The sequence below is a fragment of the Phoenix dactylifera genome, chromosome 7 (genome assembly GCF_051530095.1).
Source record: "Phoenix dactylifera cultivar Ajwa chromosome 7, Ajwa_hap1_PhDact_Kaust_v1.1, whole genome shotgun sequence".
NCBI lineage: Eukaryota > Viridiplantae > Streptophyta > Magnoliopsida > Arecales > Arecaceae > Phoenix > Phoenix dactylifera.
The window spans coordinates 1,922,958-1,940,595 of record NC_143196.1 but is presented as its reverse complement, the minus strand read 5'-3'; the positions used below and the strand labels follow the sequence as shown (position 1 = coordinate 1,940,595).

The following is a 17,638-nucleotide window of genomic DNA, read 5'->3' as shown; positions in this document are numbered from 1 at the left end:
TATTAAAACAATAATAAGTTTTAAAATTTTATTTAAATATTTTTTACAAAAAATTTAATATGACATAAATAAATATATGCTAACTATTTATTTAAATTAAATTAAATATTTTAATTAGTCTGAATAGTCTAACTCAAGATTTAGCTCGTTGGTGTCTTTATTTGGTGACGGATCGGGCCAACAGGCCGGCCTAGCGTGTGGCTGGGCCTCATAGTAGCAATGAATAAGTTTAAGAGAATAGTAATAGGAGTGATGTGACTTGACAAATCCTCCCTCCCTACAACCCTCCCCTCATCCTATTGCTTTCTTTTCTCCTCCCATTTGCTATCCTCTCCCTCGTTCTCTCTCCTGTTATTCTTCTCATGTCTCTTCTCTCTCTCTCTCTCTCTCTCTCTCTCTCTCTCTCTCTCTCTCTCTCTCTCTCTCTCTCTCTCTCTCTCTCTTTTTCTTCTCTTTTTTTAACTTTTATATCGACAACTCACATTAGTCTCATATAAATATTACCATTAAAGATGAGAGACAAAATATTCTACAGAAATAAAAAAACATATACAAAATGGGTCCAAAATATTTCTTCAAAATGGTGAGCAGTAAATAAGGCCATCCAATTAACAGTTTGATTCGCCTCTCGGAACACATGCACAACTTGATAGGCATTGCAATTCCTCAGCAGCCTCTAGATATCATTTAGAAATGGATGATCAAAAACCCCTGACCTCTTTTATAGAATCCGCTTAATCATTTTTACTAAATTACCCTCCAAGATGATGTGCCCAACCTCTAGAACTCGTTTTGCATAGAAGACTCTCTCTTATGCGGCTCCGAGCTCCGCTCCACCAACTAAAGTCTCAAAGGTTTACCACCTCCCACATAAAGGTCGGATTGAAGCAGCGGAAATTAGGGACAATGAAAAAGATATTGAAAGATGCCTGAATTTAATAAGAGTATTTCGGTTATTTGGAACGATGGGCTAATGGTGCTGGCTAATTGATGAGTTAAATAGCCATTCTGATATGCTTTGGAAACTTGCAGTATCAATTTAAAAATACTTAACGATGGAAGGGTGTTTCTGATAATCGTCCAATTTTTATTTTTTCATATAATATAGGCATAAAACGGGCTGGCTTCAAAATTGGATCAAAGAACGAATGTGGTTCGTAGATTGCATCACCTACACGCCATAAAGTTAGTTGCCGTGGAAGGAATGCAAGCAAGAATAATTCTACCCGTCTCCAATCTCCTAAATTTGTGCATTAGTTCAAATCGATCACAGCAGAATGCGATAATGGCTCCATAACTGAACGGACGAGATTGCATCCAGGTCCAATTCGGACGGCTGATGATATCCCGCATAGACGTTTCGTATGAGGACGGTTGCAAGAACGCAACGGCCAGCCTTGCCATTCCCTTAAGGAACCGCCAAAGGTGGTTTCGTAAGCAATGACGTCAAATTGGGGATAAGGACTCGCATAAAAGTCGAGTCGGTATACGCCGAGCGTGGCCCGCCATTGATGCCTGCCTCCACCGCCTTAGCTGGCACGACCAATACTGTCCAAACACGTGGACGGATCCTAGCGCCTCAACACTAGCACCGCTTTAATCCGGCCGTCCATTTTCTCCAAGCGGGTCAATAAATACCATGCCCCTCTCCTCCATTTCTTCATCCCTAGGGCTTCCTTTTGTTTCGTGTTCGGCGGTGGATGCCCGTTCGTATTTGCGTTGTTTCGATCATTCTTAATGCTTGTCTAGCTTTTTCCGTTTGGTTTTCTTCCATCTTGTGTGTGTGTTTTTTTAAATTTATTCTAGACTCGACTCTTTTTTTTTTCCGAGCTTATTTTGAATAATTGAATAACTCTTCAGTTTGTAGCGATCTAACTTTTTATATGGCTTTTATTTTTTGTCTGTTGCATATATTTGTTTTCAAATTATTAGAAACATTTCCTCCAAGTTGTTAAAAATATCGCTGCCTTATGGTTTTTCTTTTCATTTGAGGAGGTTGTTGGCTGGCTATTTTGTTCCCCGATCTGCTATCCTATATTTCTGTGTTTATTTGATTTTTGTGTAAGTTTTGCTTATTTTTTGAGAACGATTTCGGTTATCCTTGCTGTTCTGGCAACCATTATTCTTCGTTTTTACGCATCTGTGACGGTTTCAGGTCAAGCGGTTTGTTTTTTTACTCCTTTATTTGGTTCGGATTTTATCTGGTCTTAGATCTTCTTCCACTGATCTACGTCCGAAGGATGGGGCTCCGAACGAAGGAATCGAGGATCGAGGTTTTCTTGTTTCAGATCTACGGGATTCCATGGGATCGCGGTTCAGTTTTGTGGATCTCTGCGCCTAGGGTGTGATCGTGGCGATCTTCGTCCTTCGATCGGATGTAAACAAATGAGGGTATTAATCACTGAATCTCCACCTGATATCTCTTGTTTTGAGAAATTGAAATTAGAGATGTTAAGGGGTGGGTTTCTGTCTCTTATGTAGAGCAAATGGAAGCCAGGGAACTCCATGAAGGGGAAAGGTAAGGGGTGGGATGTGGGGTATATCTCTATTGGGTCTGTTTGTCGTTGTTATTACCGACCTTTGCCATGTTGGGTGCGCTCGCATGGCAGGTCACCAGTCCCTAATAAAATTTTTTTTTTCTTGGTGTTGTCGGGGGGGATCGCACGGGGTTGTTTTTTTTCCCCGGGTTCTCCCCTTCTGCTGTCTTCTTTCCCCTTCTTCCCTCTGTCTTCTATCCTTTTTTATTCCTTCTCTGCTTGGGCGCAAACTACGCCATCATATTTTCCTATCGTCCATCCTCGACTTATCATTACGAAAGCATTGACGGGAGCTCTCTGGTGGTCGTCGTCAACCTGCGAACGCTGAGGTACAAATGAATTAATATCTAATATATCTTGAATTCCATTTTATAAAGAAAAGAAGGATATTATTGGATATATTTTCTGAATAATTTATTTCAGCCAATTTTATCGATAATCTGCATGCGAAAAACTATGGATGTAAATTAAATTCACTTTGCCCCCCAAAAGCAAATGGTATCATTTCATTCAGTTGATTTATTTCCTCCAGTTTGTTCAGCACGTATCCTTTATAAAAATAGGGAGCAAGCAAAGGTATTCTTACATCATGCAATTCTTTCCCTCGGTTACGTTTTGTTGTGGTTGCGGTCTAATACCCGGAAAAATTCCTCACTTAATTATGAAAGCAAAGCACAATCATATCATTGCTATGCCGCGGAGAGTTCCATTTTGATATATTATTACTTTCTATTGGTTATTATGTGTTCTTGCTGAATTTTGCTCCTCTCTCTTTTTTTGCTATCGTACATTCAAGAATTTCTTTCTTATTGTGTTATTTGTTGTGTTCGAAATATTGTTGGCGGTGGCCTTCAAAATTTTAGTTAATTACTTTGTTGTAAAGTTTGTTATTTTCTGTAGAGGGGAGGTTGTTTGTAATGTTAGCCTCTTGGAGGCAGTTGTTGCTCCATGTGAGCGTCTGTATGGTAATATTATGGTGTGGTCGCCGGATTTCGCTGCAACATCCAGACCGCCCAGGCTCATGGTTGGTACGAGGATTCTGGATTTGAGGAACTTGTTTTGTTGCCGAAAGCCAGATGAAGGCTCTGGATGGAACGCAAGATATGTGAAAGGCAGGAACCTTATCAGCTTTGCTCGGAGAACGTCTTTTGCAGAGATACTACGACTTTGGTCGGCGAGCTTCAACATATCGACGGGAGCTCTCTACTACTATAAAGAGGAATTGAAATCTGTTGATGGAACACGGTTATTCTGCGGAACTTCAATTCTGTTCCAACTTGCATGTTCTACAGTTAGCTCGACTCATGATCTACGTTCAAGTATAATTCATCACGCTTGCGATTCTTTGCAAAATCTATTTTTAGTCGTCCTTTACGTTGTTGGAACTTACATGTGGCTACAACGCTTAGTTTCCTTTCTGAGGATGTATTATCTCAGATCAGCAAGGGATCGACCTCGAAATATGGTAATCAACTCTTGACAAGTTTCGACCTCTCAATTCATTTTTTGGCTTGTGCCATTTTGAAGCTGAATTAAGTTTGTAGTTTGGAATAATGTTTTTAAGTTTTTGAGTATGGGATACGTTAAATTTCTCATCTTAGACGGTATGATGCTGAGATGAATTCTTTATATGCTTCAATGGTCTTTTCTAACTTTTTTAAATTATTGGGTGTGTGGTGATGGTTTTGTTGGATATGCTATAGTGGAGAAAGGCTAGTTCCTGTTGTGGCTTTGTTGTCTTTATGTCGTCATATCGTGCCCTTATGGTCTTTTGCCATCATATTGTGATTGGATAGCTGTGAGGCTTTGATTTTTTTTTTTTTTTTTGAAGCGTTTGGGAGTTATCGATGTGGACGACGGGGGGATGCATGCTTTTAGGGTGTGGTGGATCGATTTTTTTAGTCGATGGGCAAATCCATGGAAGAAAAATCAATTGCTTTTCGGGGGTCTGTGTTCAGCGAGTCCTGGAGGGCGGGCGGGGGTTTGGTTTTGTTTTATATTTTTCTCATTTAAGCTCTTTGTTCTGACCTTATCGTTTGGTTGTTTTATTTTTATTTTATTTTTTATGTTTTCGCTTTACCTGTTAACTTTGTATGCATTTGTTCTTAAAAATTCTTTTACTATTAATTTTCATCTTTTTTCGTTGTTTTTCGGTTGATTGTCTTTGAAGCCAGAAACTGCGATCGTTTATTTGAACCCGTTAGGTATCCCGACTGGTTGAATTTTAATCTGTTTTAGTGACTTTGTGCTAATTCTATTTGGATTTTTTCAGCCGTTTTAAATTTTTATCCACTATGCATCCTCTGCACGTTTAGTCTATTAAATCCCTCAGATTCTCTAGTAAGTTGGCGGAGGTTTGTCTCGCACGCTGATGGCGTGTAGGGTCCTCGGTTTACATTTTGGTTAAATTTCTTGTAAATTTCATAAAGAGACCCTGTTACCTCTTTATTTTTTGTGTTGGAAATTTTTTTTAACAATATTGAAGTTTAATGCAGGAGGGTTATGTTGGACTATGGGTTATAGATGTAAGTTTTTATTTCATTGAAGGATGATTAGTGGTTTTTTGAGTTCTGAAAACATTTTTGATTTATGTGGCTTTATTTTGCTTGTCCGAGCCTGGTTATCACACTGGGTATTCACACTGTTGGATAATTATTTGCAGATAAATATGGTTCAGATCTTTAAAGTTCTATGGTAAATTTCGTTGTATTTTGTATTCTGTGGAATTTCTCGAGATGTGATTGGTCGGTCGGTGGTTAGATTGTCCCGAGAGTCGAATGATGTTTAGCGAGTTGTCCTAATTTAAGAAAGCTTTTGTGAAACAACCTCAGACGACATTTTAAGATTTGGGATCTTTTATGACGGGTTGTTGCAGGTTGTATGTCTGTCCCGGAAAGGTAACCTTGCTTTGGTAATTGGAGTTGTATTTTTCCCACTTACCGAAGGATATTTTTAAAAAAAATCTATTCACGTATTTTGGGTTTGTGTGGATGGCTATTTAATCAGATTAATTTTAAATTTAAAATCCCTCGAAAATGTCTCTTGCCTTTGACTGACGATCTGATGGTCTTTATTGCGAGAGGCGAAGCTTAGAGCAAATTTTATGCGGAGGTTACAATGGTATGTTGGATGTTTATTCACCAAGTTTGCCTAACCTGGCTTGCGGATCTTTAAGCTCTAAATGGTAAGAGCGCTCAAAGCTTTGAGGGTTGTTGATGCTCCCAATTGCTTGAGAGGATGGTGGTTCGAATCCACCAAGATCCTTTGTGTATGCTTCATTACGGGTCTTTCTCTGTGGTTTTGACTGATGGTACTTTAGATTCATAAAATTGGGGTTCCAGGTGCAGATTTTGAATTTAAGTACGGTGTCTGAATGCAGGGTTTGGGTGGATCGGGTTCATGTTGACAAATATGTAAATATTTGGATGGGTAAAGGTGCATCTAAAATTTTAAATGATCTTATTAAATGACATAAATTTTTTTCGAGAAAAATCTGGAAATATTATTTTCTTATCTTCAAACAAGAAATATTCAAAATCAAAAGTAAGAATCAAATTCAATATAAATATTAAATCATTTGAATCATCTTATAAAATGTTTAGGAATGACATGGTCATGATATGGTTGGGAGTTTTACCTCCCTTTAAACTTGATTTTTTTCGTTTTTTATCTTTATTTTTGGGGATAGATGTAAATATGGATGTCTGGTGCTTTCACCTTTTTTTTTTTTTTTGCTAAAAAGAGTTTGAATTGCACGGTGACATCAATGGACTGCTCCTAATTTTTTTTTCCTAAAAAAAGTTTAAACCTCATGGTGACACCGATCAAGTGTTCCTAAAATCTATTTCCATAATAGACAATTGGTTTTTTTCTTTTCACTAGAAAATGAAAGAACGAATGCACTTTATTTTGTTCTTTTGGATATTTCAAAAAATTATTCTTTTTTCTAAAAAATATTGATAATTTTAAGCCTTATTGACATGGCGACTAATGAGTTGATATTTAGCACCTTGACGAGGTCAAATTAGGTTCAATGACCATGGGGATAGATGAGTTTACTTATTATTTATTTATCTTGAGATTTTTTTTTTTTTTGGGGGGGGGGGGGGGGTGGGGGGATTGTATATTTTGTGCGAAGGGTTCAACTTCTTTTGTACAAATCCACCATTAGATCACTTGCCTATACAAATATCAAAGCAAGCAATGGATGATCCAATGGTGGATTAGTGCGATATAAGGTGGATATAAGGTGAATCCTTCTTTTACATGGAAGATATAACCTGAGTTAATGCTTCCGATCGTCCCCTACCTTGCTCTCCCAAAGCTGGGCTAGACCTACATTATGGGGCAGCCCATGCCTAGTGCTCCCAATATTTAAAGTATTAAGGCCTTCCAATATTTAAAGTATTAAGGCCTCATTTGGTAAATCTTTTGATGGACTAGAAAGTATTTTTTAATTCTTCAAAAGTACTTATGGATGGAATAGAGGTGTTTGGTAAAAAATTGGAAAGCTATTGTAGTTTTATCAGAAATTTGAAAACGTCTATTTGGAAAAAGTTCTAAAATACAGTTTTTTTTTTGAAAAAGCATTTTTAGTATTTGTCGGAAAGCTGTTTTAGATTTATAATTTTTTTTAGAGCAAAATACCTATAATAAAATCATATAATTAGAGAAAGTATTTTTTTTTTAAATTATAATGCATGAAGAAAGAAATCTATAGGTGTCCCAATAAACAAGGAATCATGGTCGGCCTTGGCTTTCTCCCTTGCGGCGTGATTAAGGTGTTATTTCTTTTCTCTATTTATTTATCCATCATTTTGATTTTTGTTTGAGGAAAATTTTTTTTGTCTACATTCTTTATTTTATTCCAAAGAGTCTGATGGTATTATAATATCAAAATATTATTTTATATTATAAATATAATATTATATTATAATACTTTGATATGTTATGTTATAATATCAAATTATATTATGTTATCATGCTATAGTATACAATATTATATTAACTATATTAGATTAATATTATATTATATTATTACAATATTATACTATATCATATATTTATATGTTAATACATATTTATTTTATTATGCACCGTTGCATAATTTTATGCAATATTTTTTATAATCTTTTTGTAATGTCAAAAGTAATTTCTTAGTTTGTTTGACAAACATATATTAAAGTTCCACAACATTTTAAAAATTTAGTTACTAAATAATAAATAATTTTTTTTATAAAAGTTCTATTTTAAAAAAGCACTATTTCAAAATGTTCTACTTTTAAAAGTTCTACGGGCTCTTCGAAACAAAGCCTAAGAATGGTGGCTGAAATGGGATCAAATCCTCGTTGAAACAAGAGCATCATTTTTAGTCGGTAAATATTTTACCATCTAAGAAGTTATGCATGAGAATATTTAAATTCTCTAAGAACATGATTCTCAGGCCAAAACAATCCTACATTTGAAAAATGTTTAATTGACTTGGAATTGCATGATCCAACCATCAACTTTTCATTAATATTGCTCTTGGAGGAAATTTCCTATCGAGCCTACTCACGAATCCAAGTCCAGCCAATGCAATACCAACACCCATAACCGACCTTGAATGCGTGTAAAAAAACAAATACTTCTTGATTGGTTCATGAACGTTTTCGGCTCCGCCTGGTCATCCTTTCCGGCGTGATAAGACAAAGCGACGCGGTCCACTGCGACGTGTAAGACCATGCATGGATGCAGAACCAACCCAAACGCTACGTGTCCGAGCCACCCTTTACGATGGCCGCGTGTGGCCACCCGTGGCGGTAAATTGGCTCCTGAAAGGTTTATAAAGGGGTACGAACGAGGTCTCAAGCAAAGAGATCAAAAAGAAAGAGAGAGAGAGTAGAATGCTTCTACGAGGCAGCGGGGTGGTTGGTGGCGGAGCTCTTCGTCGGAAATCGCCCGCAGTTGAGAGTATCAAGGCCATGAGTCGGAGTCCGACGTCCACCTTCTGCGCCGGGGGTCAAGCAGCTCCGTCTCGATCCGGCGGTGGGAGCAACGACGATCGCCAGAGTCTGCAGCAAGAGCCTGTGACAACCGGCGGTGGGAGCAACGACGATCGCCAGAGTCTGCAGCAAGAGCCTGTGACGACCACCGGGTAACTTACTCATAATTTATGGCTTTGTGATGATTACCATAATCTTGGATCATCTCTCTCTCTCTCTCTCTAAAAGATATCAGCATCGTTTTGATATTTATATATTCTCCTAAGAAGAGCTTTGGTTATATAATAATTAGTCAGTTCAAATGTAGGGTTAAAAAAAAAGGAGAAATTTCAACCAGATGCGATCATGTTACATTCTGGTCAACTTATAGTTACTTTGCTTTTTTTAATTAATGAATGCACCTTCTCTTAGTTGATGCAGGTCTACTTATAGATTACTATCTTTTATAATAAAATTTAATTACTTTTTTATATTTTCTTATTTTGTAATTTTTTTATAAATAGTTTTTGTGAACTCTGTTTTTCTAATAAAAACGAGATGGCTTTGTCTCTCTCTTTATAAAAAAAAACAAGACATCCTTTCTCCACTGGAGATGATTGAGAACAGAACAATAAGAGGTGCTGATCAAATTAATGAAGATGGTGTCGGACTTAGAGATTGCATTATTACAAAAAAAAAACTAAATTTGATAATTTACCATTGTCTAAGTACAACCGGAGCCTTTCAAGTCTAGTCTGTTTATTACAAAAAGGAAAAAAAAAAAAGAGAAAAAAAAGGAGATTCTGATTATGATATAATCATTGAATAAATTTCTGCATGAGGGAGATTATGGTCGAGTTGAATTTATTGAACTGATGGATTTGATTAGCAAAATAATAACAGCTTCGAGTAATTCAGGCGAAATTTTCTTTTCTATTAATTATTCCAACATTGCATTAGAAGTTTTTGTGTCTTGTTACAGGGATGCGATGTCCCATTCTTTTGGGGAGGGGTACTCCACGCGCTCGGACGAGGAAGGATTTGGGGGGATTTATGGACGGAATCAGTCAATCTCAAGACCTGGAGAGCTTGATAACCATCCGGGTAAAATATCTCGATCAAACTGTTCAGTGACAAGAAATCTCGGTTTATAGAGTTCCTTTTTTTTTTTTTTTAATGCAGCTTCGAATTATTAGAGTTTTGAAAAAAAAAATTTCTCTCTCTTCGGCCGCATGGAATGTCTTACATTCTTATATTGGAAAACGTCATCAATTTCCAAACCCAGAAAAAAATGATAGTATTCTGGTGTCTGCCTATAAGAACTCTTCTGGTGCTTCTATACTCTTGGATCCATCTATCTAAAAGACCAAGTTTTAAATAAGATCTTGACATAGTATCAAAGTCTGTTGATTCTTCTTGCCTATTGAAATCTCTCCACTCCTACTTACTAATGTACGTATCATTCCTCAGGCTCTGCATATGAGAAGGAAAGTTGAGGAATAATAGTCATATAAAGAAGAGGTTTAAATACTCTTGGATCCATCCATCCAAAAGCTCAAATTTTTGGATAGGATCTTAACAACCTTGTTGCTAACTCTGCAAACCTTAAAATTAAAATAGCCCATGTAATGTTTAGTAAACATGATAAGATCGAAACATATAATAGAAATTGAGTACACACCACATATAATACCTAGTTGAAGAGCAAATAATGAACACGATGATATGTATTTTTCCTTTTAGGCGACTCCATTACTAACTTCCTGTTTTCTTCTTCTTCTTTCTCATGCGAAAAGACTATGATAAATCGCAGGGGAGCGAAGTCAAAGAGAAGGAGAAAGGTCGGAACCAACCATAGCCATGAGCCAATTGAAGATCTACTGCCCGGGGTTGTTTTATGTTCACTTGTCTTCCATTCCATTAGTAGTAATTATGTCCCAGAGGAACTTGATGTCTTCGTGTTTGTCCTTTGTACGAAATCTTGATGTTGCTATCTTTCCTCACCGTGGTGTATTATTAGTGCTTTTGTAATGCCAAACAGTAGCGTGTGATTTTTAGCAGTTGAAGTCGGATATTTCTATCAATATTCTTCTTACTGAGATATATGCTTAGATTTTTTTTTTATACTCACAAAAGCAGAGAGAGATGGATAAGAGGGAATTGCAAGTATATGCAGAGTAATATATAAGGATTTTTGTTGGAAATGTCACACCCCTTCCTGCGCGGGGCATGTAAGGCACCCAATGCCCATGCGGGGGCTATATGAGGGGGTAATACGGGACTTTCCTGCCAGATATTGTCCGGTTTCGGGGTTCACACGCACTGCTCGGATCTTTTTTCAATTTTGTTTTCCATCTAAAACGCGTTTGCAGGATTTGGAGACACCTACCTTATATGCTTAGACTCTAAAACTAGTTTAGCCGATGTGAGATCTTTCAAAAAAAAGGCTACCATGACCTTGTTGGTATATAGTGTTTCAAGCTTTGACTCGGTAAAATATTAATAATTCCTGCAACATTGAATCTGACATAATTGAGGTCATTAGACTGCACTAAACTTTTAATGTATTTTGCTAACAAAACAGTCCATTTCGAGTTCCCAGCTTTAGGCCCCAAGAAGAGGTCGAAATGGCATTACATGCAAGATGTTAGTTAAAATTTATTTGTTAAATAATCAAAACATTATATTCTGAAAATCATTTTTGCTACGTCATAAAAATATGTTGGTTAACGGCTTCGTGTACTTCGTGATTGTGCTCTCTATATATAGATATATATTTGTGAACCATTCTCATGTATACTCCTCATTTTCAAATTTATCTTCAAGTATAGAGATTATCTTGCTGAGGACCAGGAGGAACTCTCACCTAAATTAAGGTGAGGGTGCGATCAAACCTAGATCATCTATTACTTGTATCCGACAATATTTCAATGAGTTGGTTTTCTCATCTAAATGTAATTTTCAGTATTCCGATATAAAATTTCACCTAGTCTTGGTAAAAATTACATGTTGTGCACATAGATAGATTATTTTAATTATTCTCGTATGAAATTTCAGATCATATAAGACTGATGTTTTGCCAAACGATGCACACGTCCAACAAAGCATCATCCATGAAGCCGATCCCAAATTGGTAGAAAAAAAAAAGATGATTGTGATTGGACAATGACGTCCATGAAAATTGAATGCATGTAGGCTGGCGCAGCTGGGTAGAAGAAGACTCAGAGAAGACTGCAGTAGGCTCAGGGCGGAAAAGGGTTGGTGGGAACTGAAACTATATTCAAGAGTGCTGCGCTGTTGTTGCACAAAGAGAAGACATTGTGAATGCCACCACTCCCATGTACATGGCATAAAAAGAGATGAATCTGGGTGCAATCTGCTTATACGCAGGTGAAAAGAGCAGTTCATACAAACAGCTTAGAAGGATATATGAATGAGAGACAATGACAAATGGTATAAGCAATAGCTCGAAGTAAATTTGCTATAATCTGTCATGAATTTGAGAAAGCTGACAAGAAAGAGATTTATGATGATGGAATTTGGCCTGAGCCATGCCTAGTCTTAATCTCCATCATCTCAAAGAATGTTGGCTGCTGCGGATTAGAGCTTTATAGCTGTCTTGCAGCCAAGCAAATTATCATCTGAAACATGCTACATTATTGACTGATGATCGCTGATCAGAAGCAGGATTTGACACTGCAGTGGCCGGTGAAGTAGAACATGATGTTTGGCCCTGCAAAAAATTGGAAAAATGCCCTCGCATGAGACTATGTAATGGAAGAACAGGAAAAGAAATTCTTGTTTACAAAATGAGAAAATCATGCTAGGTACTGGAATGGAAACAAATATTATAAAAAAATGTACTTTCCTATTACAAAAAAAAATCGTAAGTCTAGATTAAAAAAAAAAAAATTGGTGGGATAATGATAAATTCATTTGTGCAGAAAAGTCTGACTTTTTTATTTTTCATACTTGAGAAAACAGGACATCTGCATCCTACTTTCTGCCCAGAAAGGCTTGGTTTTAGACTCTCTAATGGACCATGATGCCTCTAGGTAAATGACATCTCTAGCTCAATTGATGCACAATATTGGCAATTAATGCACACATAATATATCCTGATGTACATGTACAAATGTTCTTATAGTAGTCATAGGGGCAGAAATGGTCTAGAAAAGTTTTAGATGGACCAAGTTGTGCAAAGAAAGTGAATATTTACTGCAAAATTCCTTAATGACAACCAAATTAGAAATATAACTCAAAGTGAACTAACAATCCAATTTTTTAAGGAAACAAGCTATGCATGGCAGACTCAGCGATGGATGTGAATTTATGGAATATATATTAGTCCTGAAATATATTGGTCATAGCTCAAATAGTAACTCGAAAAAGTTCTGAATTTGCCAACACGGTCATACAATAATTTGAGTAGTTTGAGCAGTAGTTTTTGTGCTCCAGTTTTAAAGGAGCAGGTAATTGCAATTTGTGACTTGCTTTTCCAACAAGGAATATATATATTTCTCATATATCTGAATCCTGAAAATCATAGCATGTCAAAAACATTGGAATATGCAAAGAATGAGAAAAATAACAAACTAAATATGCTCCATTTTAAGCAGTTCCAGACAGCCAAAAAAATGAACTTAGATCTTTCATGAAGAAACAACAATTAACAGGTTACAAAGGTCAAGTTCCTTCTTATGTATCTACCTGGCTCATCTCCACAACAACCTTTCTTTCTGAATCAGCAGCTATGACATTCTCAAATGAAAGTGGGATTGACTTGAGGGCTGCATTGGATGTATTCAGCTTGTTTCTTGTGCGAATCGGTGTTCTTGCAAAGCATCATTAGCTTGCATTTCCTTTTTTTACCTTTTCCACTTTATTTTTGGCAAGCTTCTCTCTCAAATTTGTAAGTAGATGGCTGCTCTTATCACCAAGCAATGTGTAATAGTGGTAAAATTCAACAATCATTTCACTTTCTTAGCAGCAAGAAATGTTTTTTACTAATTAAATTCAAACAAAATGGGGGCCAGTTGAAAACTTCATATTTCATAAAATGATGGTGAGTAAATGAATCTCTGCAGGGAGAAGGTAAAGAAGGAAAAGAAGTGCAACAGGCAAAAGAAAAAAAAATTAAAAGATAATCTCTCAAGGGCCATTCTCTGATTAAAAAAAGACTCATTCCCGACAAAAAGGAGAGAAAAACACTCTAGTCTTACTCTCCTTCCAATTAGCATCAAAATCCGAAACCTGTTTAATTTCTCTCCACAGATAGTGTACTATTTGTTAGTAACTTGGTAAAAAACTTTCAATTCTCATGTTGAAATATGGGGATTCCATATTCCATCTAGGTGGGCCAAAATCACCACCAGTGCCATGAAAAATCACAATGATGAAGCAGGTGACTATTGCAATTTAAACTATCTCCATATTCTTTATACAGATCGAATGTCTTAGCTCTTTTGTCTCGCCTTTATATTTGTATCTCATCTTTGCTTCTTTCTTAATGATATATGTAGTCTAATTCATATTATACATCTGCAACACTAGCATTGCAGAGCATCATAGTTTCACTTATCTCCTTGATAATTTGTATCAGATCCTCTACAAGGAGAAGGACCATGTGCCATCAAATCAACAATTCAACAGTATCATCCCGTTTAAACTTTAAACTTCTTACAGGGTTTAGGTTATTAATGGCTGCTACGTGCTTTAACAGCTAACACACTAAAGAAAGAAAAAGATAAAAGACTTCCCCAGAATTGTGCACTTAAGAGAAGTGTGCAGGTGTAGTTAAGTGAACCAAGGATTTAGAGGTATAAGCCTACTGTACGAAAAGGAAACTCTTATCCTTCAAGCATGTGTACAATTTGCCCCATCTTCGGCCGCTTTTCAGCATCTAAATCTGCACATCGAAGGCAAACCAGCAACACCCTCTTCCACGCTCTTGGTGAAGGCTGAATTTCCATTGATGGATCTACTACCTCCTCTCCACGTCTACTTCCTACCATCCCTTTAAACCAAGTTACCAAGTTTACCTGCAAACAGATCCAATCACTTTCATGGTGCCAGGGATAGCTTAATCACATTTAAAGTGATCTATGTAAACTCACCTCTCCAGGTGGTCTGCTATAGTCTACTGGACATCTTCCTGAAATTATTTCCATCAGTAGAACCCCAAAACTGTACACATCACTACTCTCATTAAGCATGCCTGTGCATGCATATTCAGGAGCCACATACCTGTGCAGGAATTTAGGAATTCTTTTCAGAACAATTGGAATATACGAGATGTCTGGAAGAAGGGTAACAAGTTCTTCCATTAAGAAGCGCACTTAGTTCATCTACTCACAAGTGATGAACTGCCATCATACAAATATCATAGTAGAACAGGACAAGCATTCCCAGTGTTGACTGATAGACGTGTAAAGGTGAAAGAGATAAAACATACCCAAATGTTCCCATTACACGCGTTGTTACAAAGCTAGAATCAGTGCCCAAGAGCTTAGCTAATCCAAAATCTGATACTTTAGGGTTCCAATGCTTATCCAAAAGAATGTTACTGGACTTTATATCTCGATGCACAACTTTGGGCTCTAATCCTTCATGCAAATATGCTATTCTGCAATACCATTTCAATAAGATTAGATAGCATCACAAGTTCGGCAAAATCTCTCAGGAAGAACATTAGAACAGCGTGAAGATGGACTATAAAAATGCACTTTTCTCAAATTTATGAAACAGAAACAAAAATATTAACCATGTCTTAATCGCCTCAAAACTTGAGTGCTTAAAAAACACTTCATGCATTAAGTATCAATTTAGCATTACCGAAATTTCTTGAGGGTTGGTCTTTTAGAATTGCAATTGAAACGTATCACAATGATATAAATATAATAAACATGAGAGAAAAAATGTTTGGTAAACATACTGAAACTCTCATTTCTGTCACAGAGTAATCTTGAATAGGAAGAGACATAACAAAATTAATAACATGGAGATCACTAAAGGGAACCGACCCTTTCGCTGTTCCAATGGCTATTTTCATTCTGATATCCCATGTCAGTGGACTGACAAGGCCAACATCTCCATGCAACCAGCGCTCCAGATTGCCATTATCCATGTATTCGTATACAAGCATCCTGAATTGGAAACAAAATTTTAAACAGCGATTATTTTACACACTGACTGCATTTCCAGCTAACATAGATTCAGGTGAGAAATTAAGATTACCTTTTAGCACCTTCTGCACAGTACCCAACCAGACCCACAAGGTTCTTATGCCGTACTTTTCCGATGGCTTCGACCTCCACCTTGAACTCCTCCTCTGCTTGACCCCTAGAGAAGCCTTTCGACGATAAGTAACAAGAGTGACATAAAGAAAATTACAGAGACACCCATAGTTTCTTTCTTGCACCTTACTTCCTTCCAGTAAAAAAAGGAGGAGGCGGCCCTTTGATTTGCAGAATTAGGAAAATTTCGTCTGACAGGGATTTTTTTACTATCCATTTTCCTTGCTTTAGGATAACAAATTGCATTCTTTCCTCCACTTCTAACTACCATACCACACCAATTTTAGAAACATGACATATAATTCTCAGACCAGGCAAAACAACATCAAAATTGAGCGATAGCTCGAAGCCAAATTTCGGGTTTTAACAAATTGCCAACTTTAACAATTTGTTACATCATAGGATAATCTATCAGTGCCTCCTCAAACATACAACACCATCATGGATCACAGGTGTGGATGTTTTTATTCTGAAATTAAAACAGTAAAATTATCCCTAAAAAAAGTCATCTCCAAGAGAATTCCTTTTTTTTTCAATCTCCAACATATATAAATCCAGTTATAAAAGACAAAAACTTGAACAAAAGCTAAATTAATTCGTGTTAGTTTACTTCTTCGTTGACGCTACTTTGATGACTACGAGCAATAGCTTACAATTATTCGAGGAATCAGAGGAACAGAGCACCTACATTCTAATATGGAGACAATGCCGAAAATTTCCCCTGGTTTCGTTTAGAATAGAATAGAATGGGACCATACTCACTTGTTATTAAGGAGATTCTTTACGGCGACGACGGAGAGGTCAGGCAAGACACCTCTGTAGACGACGCCGTAACCCCCCTCGCCGATCACATTCCCGGCGCTGAACCCCCCCGTCGCCGCCTCCAGCTCCGCTACCGAATACCACCGCCCCCACCCGATGTTCCCCATCCTCTCCGCCGCCTCCAACGACGACGACGACTCTCCCCACCCCTTCCCTCCGTTTCCCTTATCGATCCCCACCAACCCCTTCTTCTCCTCCTCCACCTCCACCTCCCCGGCGCCGCCCTCCGGCGCACGATCGGCGGCGATCTCCTTGTTGGAAGAGGGGATGAGGCCGGACGCGTGCTTCACCCGCGCCGCCGCCCGCCGGCGCAAGAAGCGGAGCGCGAGGATGACGCAGGCGACGAGGAGGGCGGCGGCGATCGCGAGAAAGACGTAGACGGGGAGGCCGAGCACGCCCGTCTTCTCCGCCAGGAAACCGCCGGCCATTTTCCCGCGGAGCGCAAGGTGGGCAAGCCGCTCTTTTCCTTTTTCCCGTAAGAAGGAGAAAACGTCAGTCCGAGAGAAAAGAAAGAGAGCTCTATAGAGAGTGTGGTGTCACTCTTCTCTTTTGGGGCGTAGCTGGCGAGAGGGAGAAGAGAGCGTTGCAACGAACGCCTTGTGGCTTCCGGGAAAGCAGCAACGAAGGCCTCGTGGCTTCACTGCCGGGAAAGCGTCGGTGTTTCGAAAGCTTCGGGAGCAAGCGTGGTTAAAAAGTTTTATCTTATTGTTTTTGTCTTTTTTGAAAACAAAAAGGGGGTGGTTCTATATACACCCCCCCCCCCCCCCCCCCCTATTGCTAAGGACACCCCCCAAAAACCAAAAAAAAAAAACCCAAACTAACCTTTAGTGTAATTACCATATTGCCCTTGAAATTTTCTCATACACCCCCCCTTCCTCCTCCTCCGTTTCGTTTTGAAAAGAAAAAAAAAAACACCCCTCAAACCCCCCTTAAACCCCTCGATCCATTTACATCGTTTAGGCGATCTTTGAAGGAGATTTAAGCCCCATTCGAAGCATGGACAAGCAACTAGTGATTTGGG

General features: G+C 37.9%; 2 protein-coding genes and 1 long non-coding RNA gene across 4 annotated transcripts; 2 read left to right on the top strand and 1 right to left on the bottom strand.

The window, feature by feature from the left end:
* The first annotated feature begins 1,499 nt into the window (after positions 1-1,499).
* On the top strand, positions 1,500-4,166 carry LOC103707595 (uncharacterized). Its single transcript, XR_016395850.1, has 4 exons — positions 1,500-2,391; positions 2,482-2,518; positions 2,819-2,866; positions 3,438-4,166. It is a non-coding gene; the product is annotated as an uncharacterized LOC103707595 (long non-coding RNA).
* A 4,115-nt stretch (positions 4,167-8,281) lies between these two features.
* Positions 8,282-10,584, top strand: LOC103707596 (uncharacterized). The gene is made up of 3 exons (XM_089924148.1): positions 8,282-8,673; positions 9,483-9,604; positions 10,297-10,584. The coding sequence occupies exons 1-3, from the start codon at positions 8,423-8,425 to the stop codon at positions 10,356-10,358; spliced, it is 435 nt and encodes a 144-aa protein (XP_089780274.1). The 5' UTR covers positions 8,282-8,422; the 3' UTR covers positions 10,359-10,584.
* A 1,367-nt stretch (positions 10,585-11,951) lies between these two features.
* Positions 11,952-17,321, bottom strand: LOC103707648 (putative receptor-like serine/threonine-protein kinase At4g34500). Of its 2 annotated transcripts, none has more exons than XR_015967141.2 (7): positions 16,558-17,321; positions 15,737-15,841; positions 15,523-15,645; positions 14,955-15,125; positions 14,617-14,746; positions 13,211-14,541; positions 11,952-12,233 (listed from the first exon to the last, which is right to left on the bottom strand). XR_015967141.2 is itself a non-coding variant. In XM_017842936.5 (7 exons), the coding sequence occupies exons 1-6, from the start codon at positions 17,043-17,045 to the stop codon at positions 14,350-14,352; spliced, it is 1,209 nt and encodes a 402-aa protein (XP_017698425.5). In that variant the 5' UTR covers positions 17,046-17,321; the 3' UTR covers positions 12,111-12,233; positions 14,332-14,349. The 2 variants fall into 2 exon arrangements, 1 of the variants encoding a protein (XP_017698425.5); XM_017842936.5 differs by having other exon boundaries at positions 12,111-12,233; positions 14,332-14,541.
* Positions 17,322-17,638: the final 317 nt, after the last annotated feature.

What these genes read in the sequence shown, in the direction of transcription:
- LOC103707596 (XM_089924148.1), top strand. Translation starts at nt 8,423, where the DNA reads ATGCTTCTACGAGGCAGCGGGGTGGTTGGTGGCGGAGCTCTTCGTCGG. An exon ending in GAGCCTGTGACGACCACCGG is followed by an intron (nt 8,674 to 9,482) that starts GTAACTTACTCA and finishes GTCTTGTTACAG; the next exon opens with GGATGCGATGTCCCATTCTT. An exon ending in AGAGCTTGATAACCATCCGG is followed by an intron (nt 9,605 to 10,296) that starts GTAAAATATCTC and finishes TCATGCGAAAAG; the next exon opens with ACTATGATAAATCGCAGGGG.
- LOC103707648 (XM_017842936.5), bottom strand. Translation starts at nt 17,045, where the DNA reads ATGGCCGGCGGTTTCCTGGCGGAGAAGACGGGCGTGCTCGGCCTCCCC. An exon ending in AAGAATCTCCTTAATAACAA is followed by an intron (nt 15,842 to 16,557) that starts GTGAGTATGGTC and finishes AGGCTTCTCTAG; the next exon opens with GGGTCAAGCAGAGGAGGAGT. An exon ending in GCCATTGGAACAGCGAAAGG is followed by an intron (nt 15,126 to 15,522) that starts GTCGGTTCCCTT and finishes ATGGTATTGCAG; the next exon opens with AATAGCATATTTGCATGAAG.